The 13969-nt window shown below is 44.9% G+C and overlaps 1 protein-coding gene across 5 annotated transcripts in view; it reads right to left on the bottom strand.

Moving 5' to 3' along the window:
* HERPUD1 (homocysteine inducible ER protein with ubiquitin like domain 1) overlaps window positions 1-10368 on the bottom strand; it is a 29659-nt gene extending 19291 nt beyond the window's left edge. The window contains exons 1-7 of one of the 5 annotated variants that reach the window (XM_032612291.1): window positions 9857-10368; window positions 6742-6819; window positions 6580-6654; window positions 5100-5230; window positions 2997-3119; window positions 2088-2438; window positions 639-744 (exon numbers count right to left, since the gene is read on the bottom strand). In XM_032612291.1, the coding sequence (XP_032468182.1) occupies window positions 639-744; window positions 2088-2438; window positions 2997-3119; window positions 5100-5230; window positions 6580-6654; window positions 6742-6819; window positions 9857-9991 (999 nt within the window). In that variant the 5' untranslated portion in view covers window positions 9992-10368. Of the gene's footprint in view, window positions 1-638; window positions 2439-2996; window positions 3120-5099; window positions 6655-6741 lie in introns of all 5 variants that reach the window. The other 4 variants (XM_032612292.1, XM_032612294.1, XR_004346824.1 and 1 more) reach the window with 4 other exon arrangements.
* Between the last annotated feature and the right edge of the window lie 3601 nt (window positions 10369-13969).

Genomic DNA, 13969 nt, shown 5'->3' with positions numbered 1-13969 from the left:
GGGTGACACTTTATATTAAAAAGAATATCCTTTAGGATTATGCATTAAACTGCCTTATAAAAATTCTATTTCTTTTTTTTAATATTTATTTATTTGGCAGTGATGGGTGTTAGTTGCAGCACGCGGGATCTTTGTTGCTGCATGCAGGATATTTTAGTTGCAGCATGTGGGATCTAGTTCCCTGACCGGGGATCGAACCCAGGCCCCCTGTACTGGGAGCCCAGAGTCTTAGCCACTGGACCACCAGGGAAGTCCCTAAAAATTCTATTTCTGTATGTTATTTTCCAGGAAATCTATTCTGTGAGACATGCTTATGTTCCTAATCCTTAATTAGAATAACTCTCCATTAGCAGTTTCCATGGTATAACATATTACTGAGAATGAACACTAAAAATAGTGAGTTTAAAAAAAACATTACATATATATGCCAAAATGCAAATTGCCACATGACCAAAATACCTGATGGATTTTATGACACAATGTTTTAAAAATAGCTAACGCTATAAGAATAAATTTGAAAAACAATCTTGAAATACTGAGCCTAATAAAATGGTACACCACAAGGTATCTAAAGATTAAGGACTCGAGAGCCCAGTGTTTCACACCGAGATCGCCGGGCTCCAGCAGAAGCTCCATACCTGGAAGTTATTGTTGGGGTCCTGGTTTGCAGCTTCCTGAGGAGGACCATCATTCGGGAAGTTCTGAACTGGCCTCTGTCGAAATGGAAACCACCCGACATGATGCCTTCAAAGGAAGCATATAAAGTCCATCTTAGTGAACATCAGAGTGACATGTACTCAAGAATTTAAGGGTCCTCTCAATGAGATAAGGTCCCCCTTGCTCCCCTCCTCTCATCAGAGCAGACCCTGATTAGAAGCTCGCAGCCAGGCCCATCTACAGAGACATTCCACCACACCAGCCCCTAGACTTTCTCACTGGCCTGTCAGGTTCTTGACAGGCACTATGGAAACTAGGCTTTATTCATTAGCATGTGCCCAGCAACATAAACAGCACCTGACACATAGTATGTGCTCAATAAATACTTCTTCATCTGACCTAAACCTTAAGACACGAAAACCTGAACAGAGGGGGAAGGGGAAATACATACACAGCTGTGACTATATGTAATAACATACTAATAAGACCTAGATTTGGTCACCTACATATATGATTCTAGAGACTATAGAATTTAAAGAATTAACTAAAAGTTGCATCTGAAAAATCCAATTAAACCCAAGTCTTGAAGCAAATATGACAAAGTATAACAATGATTAATACTGGATATGAGTACTTAATGCATTATTCTAAATATTTCTTTTTTAAGATTTTTAAAAACTAAAATAAAAATCCATTTTTCCTATAGAGGAAAAATTTCTTCTGTCAGTTTTCACCACATACAAGGACATATAACTCTAGGCCAGGGTTTCTGAACTTGGGTACTGCTGACACACCGGGCTGGATATTTACTGTGGGGCTGTCCTGGGCACCAGAGGATGTTTAACAGCTACCAACCAGATGCCAGCAGGACCACGCCCCTCGCTGTGACAGTCAAAAACGTCTCCAAACACCACCAAACGTCTTGGGGACGGGGGTAGAGGCAGATGCAAAACTACCCTGGTTGAGAACCACCGCTCTAAGCCATGGAGAAAGCCAAATGCCAGGTCTGTGATGGATCTCTGGCCCTTCAGGACTGTGCCACAGCCATTGCCTGACCTTTATCCTAGAAGGCAGCTGTAGCCTGATAAAAGACAAATATGTTCTTATTCAACACAAATACAATTTTCCTTTCCATGCCTCAGTATGGCTGTTTTATTGTGGTTCATGAACCTGGCAGGTAACTTAACTAGAGGAAAAGAAGAGAATGTTGTTCCTGTATTAACACAGAATTAGTTGTGTTTTTGGCAATGCGTAACCAAGCCATCAATTCTTTGCATCGAAAACCCTAGAATGACATACTATTTAAATACACCTCCTTAAATATTGACTGAGACTGCTCAAAAAAGAGGAAACTCTGCACTTGGTTTGAGTCACCACATAGTGTAATCTGTAGTAAAGGGAAAAAAGGGAAAGCGAAATCATCTGCTTACAGGTACATAACTACGGTGGCCCCCATGACCATGAGGAATCTGCTCAGAGAAGAGTAGAAGTAGAGGATACTAAGAAAAACGGAAAACGTAGCTGCTGAATAGGTCCAATCCAACCAATCTCGATTTATCTCATCATCTTCTTCCACAATAGGGCCACCCTGTGCATTCATCCGCAAATTCTGATTGGCCCCAGGATTAACCACCACTTGAGGAGCAGCGTTCTGATTGGCGGGCTGGTTTTCAGCTGGAAACTGGTTGTGGATAGGGGCTGGAGCAGGCGCAGAGACCACAGGTATCTCTTGTGCACTTGGCGAGGGGACAAAAGCCCCTGACGCAGCAGTGGCTGCTAAGCTAAAATAAAAATGACAGAGGCAAATACTGTTGAGAGCAAGGCACCATGAAGACTTGTTCTCATAAGTGCGTTTACGCAGGGATCTTTTACTATTAAGAAGGCATACACAAACTTGATTTTTCTTTAACTTAGTGAAGAACTTCTTTACTAATAGTCCTATCTATAAATGTCTTTTCTACTCCTAAGAGAAGGTGCTTGGTAAATTTCATCTGGAATTAAACACCAAGGCCACCATGAAAATATGGTGCAGTAGCAAATTAAGATTTTCATAAAATGCTAAAGATACCACAAATTGAAAAGAAAAAAAGAGGAAATAACATATTCTAAATAAAGTCATCAAACTATGGATCAGTCAGCAAACTATGCATCAATACACAAATCAGTAGTCATCATTTATACTCTATTCCACCCACAGAAAGGACTCTGCAGAGAAGTGATGGAAACACACTCATCCCACCCTTCCTAACTTTATGGGTAAGTTAGGCATTTTTGAGGGATGGGAGTTCCCTCAATCTCTGGGAGCCCTGGCCACACCCAGCACGTGAGGAAAGACTCACTACTGCATGTAGTACTGCCGTGCGTATATCTGCTGGAACCAGGAGAGCTGCAGCCACCCATAGGTTGTGTAGCCTGAGAAACCAGGCCCCAGGCCTTGGAACGCCGGCTGGGCAGCTTCAGGCCTATGAAAGATTTAAAAAAATGCTCTTTTTGAGTTGGTTTAGTATGAATAAATGAAAATTAAGTTTAAATTACAATCAGGAATTCAAAACAAAGAGACCGAAGATTGAGCTTTATGATAGCTACATGTAGATTTCTGGGTGATGCACCTGTGTAACACAGTCACAGAAAGTACTGACAAAGCCCCCCTCCCGTGGTGTGGATCCCGTGGGAAAACAAGAGCCCTCTGTCCAGCACTGGGGTCTCACGGTGTCATCACTATGATGTACAAACAAGCTGGACCTTTTCAGTCGAAGTGGATCCCCACCCTTATTTTAGACTTGCTGAGTCTCACTGAAGGTCTAAACCCCACTGTTCATTCTTTAGGGAGCAGCTCTAAAAAGTCACACCTCTCCCAAAGTCTTTTCTGCAGGAAATACTCCTTTCCTCCCAATACCCATTTCTCCCTCACCCCTAGATCCGAACTATACGGGGAGCAGAGTTATGTGTGGCACCACCCATGCACGCTTACTGACCACTTGTGCCTTGTAAGGCCACCGGGCTGTTATCTCACGGGATCCCCAACAACCTTGTGGGGAGGGAGCTCTCCACCCCGCCATTTTACAGAGGGGAGCCCGAGTGCAGCTCAGGGAAGACAAAGGATCTGCACGTGGTCACTGAACCTGTAAGCAGTAGGGCTGGAGTTGAGACCTGTTTGACACCAAACTCATGCCTCTATCATCTAGCGCAGCCTGGGGCAGGGTGTGTGTGGGAGTCATCTCTGGTTTTGTGAACTCTACACAGTGAACTTCTTTGGCATCACTTCACAAAATTCAAACTAACAGAACTGCAGAAAGATCAGGAGTTGTTATGTGGTCATCTCTGCTGGTCAACTCCTATCCTTAAACAAACTTATATGCACCAGCTGTCCAATAAATATTTGTTGGACGAAATCAAGTTTTATTATGGTAAAATTCATAGTCAGATATGAGCCTAAATTCTCAAATCGTATAGCCAGAAAAAGGGAAACAGTTTTAAGCGTTTCTATCCAATAATGGATTCAATTATCCACTTTATATGGTAGGTATGGAACTTAACCAAATTCCATACCCAGAGTATTTCTAAAATTGTATTCTAATACAAATAGGTCTTGGTACGACACTGTTTTTGATCATGAACTGACATAATGTCTGGGAATTACTTTTAAATACTTCAGGAAAAAATGGGAAGCAGGAATAGATAAAGCAAGTATGGCAAAACTTTGATCATTATATGGAGGTTCATTATACAGTTCCCTCTACTTTTGTGTATATTTGAAAACCTCCATTAAGAAAAAAAACCAACTCTTCATTCCTCAAACACCTGACTTTATCATCAGATATTAAAAACTACTAGGAAATGATGGGCAGAGGACTCGGGGAGTAACAGAGTTTCAGCTTGTAGTTAATAAACTGTTTTTTCCCATAGGATCTTTCATAGTAAGGTGTTCCAAGAGCTGTGAAATCCGAACATCACAGCATTTAGTCGCTTCTGGCTTCTGCGCTAAAGGAAAGCTCTAATTGCTCCTTTTCTCCTAGCACCACCGACACGTACTTGGCAGAGCATTTCTCAAACAATCCCTTCCCCTTGTGTCACTCACTGTTACGACAGACAAAGCACAAAGCCACTCGGCAGAGCAGCTGCACAGTGCTCACAACAGCTGCTTTTCTGCACCAGCACTAATTCCCTACCATGAGGTCAGCGCAATGTGAAGCACACCCACGTAGGAGGAGAAATGCCCAGGTTTTCAGGACATGCATCTCCACTTTTTAGATGTTCCTAAAAGGCTATGTATTAAGAAACGTTAAATACAGAAGAGATCTTTAAAGTGAAGCCCTTATAAAGCAAAATTTTGTCCATTTAAAAATTCTATGACTATATAGTATAAACACAGCTTATTCTTAAGTTGATGCAAATAATGCACATTCATGTTGTACAACCTGCTTCTTTATTACAGCACTCACCTCGAGATATTCTCCCATCCAGAGGGAGAAGGGTTCCGAACAACCTCCCTTTGCCTTAAACCGTCACTTGAGGAATCCCCAGGAGACTGTCCCTGATTAAGACCAGCGGGCTGCTCTATGGATTCAGCAACCTAGATAAGTGTAACATGAACATGAGAACAAAAGGCCTGATGCAACTGTGTGAAATCAAGCTTCAAGGATTCTTTCTCTGTGAATGGCTTATGTCCCCAACCCTGACCTCTGAACTTGACAAAATCAAACAGATGCAATGTTACATGAATATTCTAAAATTTGTTCAACACAGTATCAATACAGATACTAAAAAAAAATCCATATTTTTTCCTAGAGTAGCTATGCTGTAGTTCCACTAAAATCTCCCAATGAAGTTATCATTAGTGAGAAAGCTTCCTGTTAATGCTCTATACATCTTTTTTTTTCTATACATCTTATGGTGTTAAATTTACTAAGAAATTAAATTTGACCAATAAGATTTATAAACACAACCCAGCCAGCAACCTAAAGAATTTCTTACACTATATTCAGATGTTTCAGGATGTACAGTTGTAATGCAAATTTAGAATGTATCACCACATTAGAATATTAATACTGTATATATATATTTAAAATGAATTTATTTATTTTTATGTTTGGCTGCATTGGGTCTTTGTTGCTGCATGCGGGCTTTCTCTAGCTGAGGAAAGCAGGGGCTACTCTTCGTTGCAGTGTGCTGGCTTCTTATTGTCGTGGCTACTCTTGTTGCAGAGCACGGGCTCTAGATGGGAGGGCTTCAGTAGTTGTGGCCCATGGGCTCAGTAGTTGTGGCTCGCGGGCTCTAGAGCGCAGGCTCAGTAGTTGTGGCACATGGGCTTAGTTGCTCTGTGGCATGTGGGATCTTCCCGGACCAGGGATTGAACCCGTGTCCCCTGCATTGGCAGATGGATTCTTAACCACTGTGCCACCAGGGAAGTCCCTTAATACTGTATATTTGAACTAACACTGTGAAATGAAAAATGAGGGATTTTGACCATCTAACATAAGCAAGTCTTAAGAGATCACTTAAGACTGCGGCCTTTTCCTATCCAAACAAATAATCACAATGAAAATTTCCAAAGGAAATATAGTCATTTTTTACTCTTTATAAAAATCAATGTTTCCTTAGAAGAAATTTATTATGTGCTAAATTCATGACTGCCTTGCGAGTTCGGTGATCTGGATACACAGCCACTATAGATCAAATCAAATCCCAGAAAGGAGTGTACTGCAGAACTCCACTTTTCCACTACAACACTAATGGAACAGTCTACTACTATTATAGTGAACTCTCACTTGTACTGATAAGTTTCTTATTCCTGATTCTCACCGGGGAAGAGACAAAATATTATATGATAAAAAGACTTAAGAGTTTTATCCAACTTCCTTTATTTTGACCTTGAGAGTCTGAATGATACGAACTGCTATCATCATGAAAAAGCAGACATACCTTTGCGCTGGCTTCTGGCATTTTGGAAGGACCCTTCACACTGCACACCAGATGCAAAACATGCCGGGTTTCCTGCTGAAAGTAATAAGGAGGTACTTTAGGACCTGAATTCAACCTTGTTAGTGCTCAAAAACATTCAAAAGTTAATATATTTAGTGATACCTTTGGAAGCAAGTCCCTGAGACACTGGTGATCCAACAACAGCTTCCCAGAATAAATTAACCTCTGGTCCTCTGGATGCTTATGGAAAGAAAGAGCAGCACAGATCAGCATTTAGCCCCCTCAAGTTCCCAACACTGAAGAAACTGTTTTATACAAATAATTTAAACGTGTGTTTTTCCCAGCATCATAGGAAAACATTTTTCCAAAGGCTCCATATACAAAACTTTTACTTAGGAAGTACTTAACTTTAAACTGATCTCTAACATGCAAACAAATTTAGGATGGCAAACTACCTCCAGTCCACAAAACCTATGGCAAGCTACCTGACTTCTTAACTCCCAGGGAAATTGCTTTCTGCCACAAAAAGCACAAATCTGGGGCTCCTACAGCAACAAACTTCAAAACTCAAAGTTTGGTCTCAGAGAAAACTCAAAGTCAGCCTTCCCTAAAACCACCTAGCATTGTCCCAAGATAACATGAAGCAATTCTAAACTTAAACCCTCAGAGACTTTTTCCAACATACAAATGCAGCTAAAGAGGAGATGGTGTGTGGTAACATTCTACACCACAACCCTATATTTACCATGCTTATTTTAAGGGGGGAAAGTCTAAAATTCACTTGTCCAAGGTCACCTGCTGCTAAAGAGTCAAGATTCCGAACCCTCTACTCCATTCCAGTGATTTTAAAACCACAGTCGTGCCACACACTTTTATACAAATCTCACTTTTAAAATCCATTTTTAATTCCCTTAAAAACTGGACTTAAGGGACTTCCCTGGTGGCACAGTGGTTCAGAATCCACCTGCCAATGCAGGGGACACAGGTTCAAGTCCTGGTCCGGGAAGATCCCACAAGCCGCAGAGCAACTAAGCCTGTGCGCCCCCACTACTGAGCCTGCACTCTAGAGCCTGAGAGCCACAACTACTGAGCCCACGTGCCACAACTACTGAAGCCCGCGTGCCTAGAGCCCGTGGTAGGCAACAAGAGAAGCCACCGCGACGAGAAGCCCACGCACCGCAACGAAGAGTAGCCCCCGCTCGCTGCAACTAGAGAAAGCCTGCGCACAGCAACAAAGACCCAACGCAGCCAAACATAAATAAATAAAATTTAAAACTGGACTTAAATAATGGCTTCAAGTGATACATACCAAAGTCAGTACACCGGAGCTCACCAGCAACTTCTCAATCTACTCTTGCCAAAATAACCAATTATGCAAAATTTGGAACAAAGCTGCTCCTGCCAAGTAGCCCAAGATTATAAAGCAAAAAGCTGTTTAAAACTAACAAAAAATAACTGTACTTATTTATCTGCATAAATCAGGAGTTTTTTTTTTTGGACACGGGGCAACTATAACAAACTGCAGAAATATACTGGATGCTGTGTTCATCGTTGTTCTCACTGACTGAACTTCATGTGTAAATGCTATAAACCTGGACTTGTAAACGTTATTGTATAGGTGGGGTCCTGCATTATATTAAAGAGTTTCACACTAGAAAAGGTTTGAAAACCACGGGTGCCCATGATTTGAGGCCTGTTAAAGGCCTGAACCGACACTCTGCGTCTTTATCCAGAGGCCGATTTAAAAATATATATATTAAGCAAACTACTATTATAAAGTAAGGCTTCTCATATTAGAAAGCAAATGACGCATGTGCTCCAACCAAAATTTTTAAACACAAATATACAGACCTGAGAGACCTTTTATTTACAACTTTGGATCCTCGGACTTAATAGGAGCGATGTTCCTCACCCAAGGAAGCCCTAAAGGAAAGCCCTCCTCCAAAACACTGCCTTTTACCAAATGACGCAACTAGAGGCTACACGTGCTTCGCCAATTTGCGTACCTAATAGCCATTCTTGCAGCAGCACTGCCACCTGTTTCTTGGGAGCAGCTATGGTGAAACTGCAAATAGTGCCAAGGCGAGTGCTAGAGGAATGGGAGCTTATTAAATAAATAAGCACATTTCAAAAGAACGACTCAGAAGGGAAACTCACTACCACGTTCTTGACAATATGAAGCAAAAACAACCTGACCCATAAGCTACAACCTGACACGTTACAACACTTCAGATAAGAAAGAACAATTTCACAATCTTTCCTGTCCTGATGCCCTCTCCTGTTTGATGGAGAATTACAGTTGTGGGCAGTAAAAAACACTGTTGACACTTACATAATATCAGAGTAGAAAGTAAATATAGGAAGGTCCAGCTCATAGCCTCCATCACGTGGTGGGGAGGGAGGGCGGCCCTAAGGGTGATGTTGACAGATAGGTCAACCAAAACAAAGCAAGGAAGTCTCTGTAATTGAGGGACCAGAGTCTTAAAACCCAGACTCCAGGAGATTCCTTACACCTATTTTCCTTCTAAATCATCTTCTACCGGAAAGTGCCCCGGGCTCCTCCCTGCGACTAAGCAAAGGCTGTGGAGTCCAGCTCACAGGGAGGGGAAGCGCCACGTCCTGTTCCTGGGTGTGGGGCCTTAAGCACACGCTGCTTGGGCGCTCACCACGTTTCTCTAGCCACTGGCCGGGCCTTGGCCCCTGCCCTCACCTCTCTGCAATGAGAGGCTACATTCAGAAAACTCACTTCGCAGCACTTACGTTTCCTTATTCCTACCCATCGGATGCAATCCTAACGAGGAACACCCAGTCACTCCGACGTTTTGGGGAAATTGAGGCTTGGAGGATGAAATGACTCACTCAAGGTCAAACTGCTGTTTCAGCGGCTTGGCTAAGGCTGGAAGCCAGATCTAGGGGACTGGGAAGGGGTCTGAAGAGGTATGGCGGGAGTGTGACAGCCGTTAGAGTTTGGGGACCTAGGACGCGAGGTGACAAGGGAAGGCGGCCCGTCAGGAAGGCGGGACGATGGCGGCCTAGAACGAGGAAGTGACAGCCTCTGAGCCACGTCAGAGAGCGCCTACGGCGGCAGGGCAGAAAGGGGGAGACCACAGGCCTGGGAGAGGGGACCTGGGGAGCACCAGCGGAAGGCCGGCGAAGCGAGAAGTTACAGGGAAAGGGGAGGAGAACGTGGCATCCCAAGGGGGACGCGAGGAGGGCTGCGAGGATGACAGCCGGGGTTAGGGGAGTGTTGGCAGCTGGAGCCGGAGGCTCCTCTCACCGGGCGCTCGGGGTAGACGCGGCTCAGATGGGCCTTGAGGCGGCTCACGCTCCAGCTGCGGTCGCCGCTCAGCTCCAAGTCGCGGTGGCGCTGGTTGGGGCTCTTCACCAGGAGCGTGACGGGCTCGGGTTCCATGTCGACGGTGCTGTGGGCTCGGCGGCGCTCCCAGATGCCAGGCAGGAAGTGCCGCCGCCGCCACAACCTACACAAAAACGGTTCGCTTCTCTGGAGCGAGCGCGCCCGTCTCGGGGACCTTTTATAGGAACCCCGCGCCCGGACTCTGCGGACAGAACCCTCTGTGGCTGCCACCCATTGGCTGGGGCGGAGAGCACTGCCCTAACGTGGCCCAATCGGCGCCCGGCTCCGTGGGCGGAAGGGCGGGCGGAGCACGTGGGAGCAGGCTGATGCAACCCGCCGCCGTGGCGTCACCCACAGGCGCGGCTGCGGCCCTGGACCCTGGGTTCGGGGGCTGTGCTGGCGTGCGCGCGGCCCACGCGGGGCCCCTCGGCCCTGAGACACTGGCTTGCTCCCCGGCTCGAGTTGCTCACGGCACTTTAGGGAGGGCCGACCCTGCCGACTCTCCGGTTTGGCAGCCTCTGCAAATTGTTTCCTCACAAAGAAGCAGCTCCGCCCTTTTGACACCAGCCGCATTTCCCCTTTCCCTTCCCCGGGTGGCCAGGCTCCCCAGGGGAAGCCTCCCCACCCCCACCCCGGCCTCAGCTCAGAGAACTGCTGGGGGAGCCCCGTTTGCGAGCCCACATGGAAGGGCGCCCCGACAAGCCTTAGAAGGACTAGGAAGAAGGGAGATTCTTCTGGGGTTCAGGATGCAGGAATCCGAGCCAATGTTGCCCCTTCACCTGTGACGTCAGAATAGAACGTTGTACCCCTAACTGTGGGACGTCATCCTAATGAGTGGCAAGCAGGTCACAGTCAAGCTTAAGCTGGGAGACGCTCGAAAAAGGCCTCACTTTATAGGATACTAACACATACTTCCTTGAAATTGGGGCTGAGACACAGAAGGCACGTTTCTCAGTTTTCCTAAAATGTGACCACAGAGGCCTGGCTGAGGTAGACACTCCCTCCCTCTGTAGGAAAAAAAAAGTCTTGAAAAACAAAACTGACATTGTGCTGGCCCGTCCTTGTTCTAATCCTGTTGGGACATCTGTTTTGCCAGGTGTGTCAGGACATTGGCAATTGTACATACAATGTAAACACTATGTAAATAGTTTCCAGAGTGGGGCAAATATAAGGAGGGTAACAGGAGGAACCTGGTGTGGTTGGTGGGTGTAGTACCACAGACTGGGTGGCTTAAAGGACAGAAATGTATTGTCTCACAGCTCTAGAGGCTGGAAGTCTGAGATTGATGCCAAAATATTGGCTCCCTGTACACCGATGCCAAAATGAGATACAGAGACAGAGTCTTGGAGGAGAAAGAAAGGGTGGCTTTATTCTTTGTCAGGCAAAGAGGGAACACAGCAGGCCAGCACCTCAAGAACTGTCCCCCCCCCCCTCCCTGGGGAATAGGGAGAGGTCTCATATTCGGGGCTTGTGGTCAGGGGTATTCAATAAGGATCAAGGCGGTAATAGTCTTACATTCTTCTTTCTTCTGCGGAGTTTCTAAAGGGTGGGGTTGCTGACAAGATTAGGGTGTGTGCAGGGTCTCCTAATCTTGAGGAGCTTCTCTGGTCCCTTTAACCTGGCCTCAGGTGGCTTCATGGCTGCTCCCCCCTTGATTAGCAACTGTTCGAATCTGCCCTTTGGAACTCAGGGAAGGTCATGGAGCCTGGAGTCTTGCCTACAAGAAATGCGGGACAAAAAGGCCTCTGTGTCCAGGAGCCCCACAGGGCCCTGCTTGGTTTCAAGATCAAGGTGTCAGGCAGGGTTGGTTCCTTCTGAGGGCTATAGGGGAGAATCTGTTCCATGCTGGCAATCTTTGGCATTCCTTGGTGTGTAGCTGCATCACCCCCATCTCTGCCTTCGTGTTCATAGTGTGCTCCCCCTGTGTGCGTGCCCTCACGTCATTTTCTCTATGCATGCCTGTCTTTGTGTCCCAATTCCCACCCCCCCCTTTTTTTTATAAGGACACCAGTCATATTGGATTAGGGTTTTACCCTAATGACCTCAACTTGATCATCTGCAAAGACCCCATTTCCAAATACTGTCACGTACACGTACTAGGGGCTTAGGAATTCATCTTTTTGGAGGACACAGTTCAATCCATAACAATCAGCCTTAATATAACACAGAACACGGGTGGTTTCCTTTTCAGCAGTGTTTGTACTAAGAAGGGAGGTGAAGCGCTTTGGAGGTAATTGTCCCCATGCTCAGCTTTCTGTGATTGGTTTTTGTTGGCTGAGAAGGGCTCAGTCCCTTTTCATCCAGGCTGGCTTCATGGGTGTGGCACCTCTGGGGCTCTACTCTTTGTTTAATGCTCTTCTGAAAATTCTTAATAAATTTTGAACAAGAAATCCTGCATTTTCATTTTTCACCAGGTCTCACAAATTATGTAGCTGGTCCTGTTTTTCATACATCAGTATGGAAGAAATGACTGATTACAATCTGATAGTCTTCCAACTAGCTAGAAGCTAACCAGTGGAGCCAGGCCAGATAAAACAAGCAGAAGCCTTAGAGCAGGCAGCCGGGCAGGAGATAACAGCTTCACTGGGTAATTAAGGAGGCCACATAACATGGTTTCCTGTAGCCTGCTGTGACAAGCGTCAGGTCCCCTTAAAACAGCACATCCATTTTCGCTCAGTAGTAAGAAAGTAAAGGGGTGTGCTTTTCCCTAGGGAAAAGGCAATCCAATTTCTGTGATTCCCTCTTGAGTTATCTCTCAACGAGACAACTCCTTGGAAAGGACTTTTGTGATTCTGCCTATAGTACAGAATTGTTCCTCATATACATGGGGGATTGGGTCCAGGACTCCCCCCCGCCACCCCCTCCCCCATAGAAAAATCCTTGGATGCACAAGTCCCTTCTATAAAATGGCGTAGTATTTGCATATAACCAATGCAACATCCTCCCATATACTTTTTGTTTTTTAACTTTTTGGCCGTGCTGCATGGCATGTGCAATCCTAGTTCCCTGACCAGGGATTGAACCTGCGCCCCCTGCAGTGGAAGCGTGGAGTCTTTCTTAACCACTGGACTGCCAGGGAAGTCCCATTCTCCCATCTACTTTAAATCATCTCTAGATTACTTCTATTACTAAATACAATGTAAATGTTATGTAAATAATTGTAAATACAATGTAAACACTATGTAAAGTTTCCAGAGTGGGGCAAATTTAAGTTTTGTTTTTTTGGAACTTTCTGGAATTTTTTTCTTCAGAATATTTTCGGGACAAAAGGGCCTCTGAATACGTGGATGTGGAACCTGTGGATGTAGAGGGCCAACCATATTTATAAAAACATTAAATTCAGGTCAACATGCCAGGAATAGAGAGATAAACACGGAGTGACCCTGTTCTCAGTGATCTTACAAATACAGCGAGCATGATAAGACAGTCAAAAACAGAAATAAAAGACAGCCCAAAAGTCTCATCCATTTCTGAAGGACTTACAATTACACTGCGGAATTACACAGAGGCAGGAGGAGAGGGGGAGACAGAGAAAACTGGCTGGAAGAGGTGGAATTCGAGCTGAACTTTGAAGGATGAGAAGGATTTGAATGAAAATAATAATGGCAATTATTGATTATTGATTGATAAGCCCAACAGGGGACCTGTATACACAATTTGTATGGGCAAGTATAGTTCAGTGGTTCAACTGATGGGCCCAGAGCCAGACTGCCTGTTTCTAAGCCAACTTGTGTCACTTATGAGCGTGACCTTAGGCAAGTTACTCAAACTCTCTGTACCTAATTGTCCTCATCTGTAAAATAGGAAGAATAATCGTGTCTTTTTCAGGGGGTTGTTGTGATATTTCAATGATATAGCATCGTTAAAGGTCTTGGGGAAGAGCCAGACACTTAGCAAGTTCTCAATTAATATTAGCCATTAATATTTAGGAAACTGCAAGGAGTCCAGTCCACAGGTTCCCAAGCCTGGCTGTGAAACAGAATCACCTGAGGAACTCTTTTTTTTTTTTTTTTTTTTAAAGTGAAGTCTTACAAC

The sequence above is a fragment of the Phocoena sinus genome, chromosome 19, assembly GCF_008692025.1.
Source record: "Phocoena sinus isolate mPhoSin1 chromosome 19, mPhoSin1.pri, whole genome shotgun sequence".
NCBI classification, from domain to species: Eukaryota; Metazoa; Chordata; class Mammalia; order Artiodactyla; family Phocoenidae; genus Phocoena; species Phocoena sinus.
This window is presented reverse-complemented; position numbering and strand designations above follow the sequence as displayed.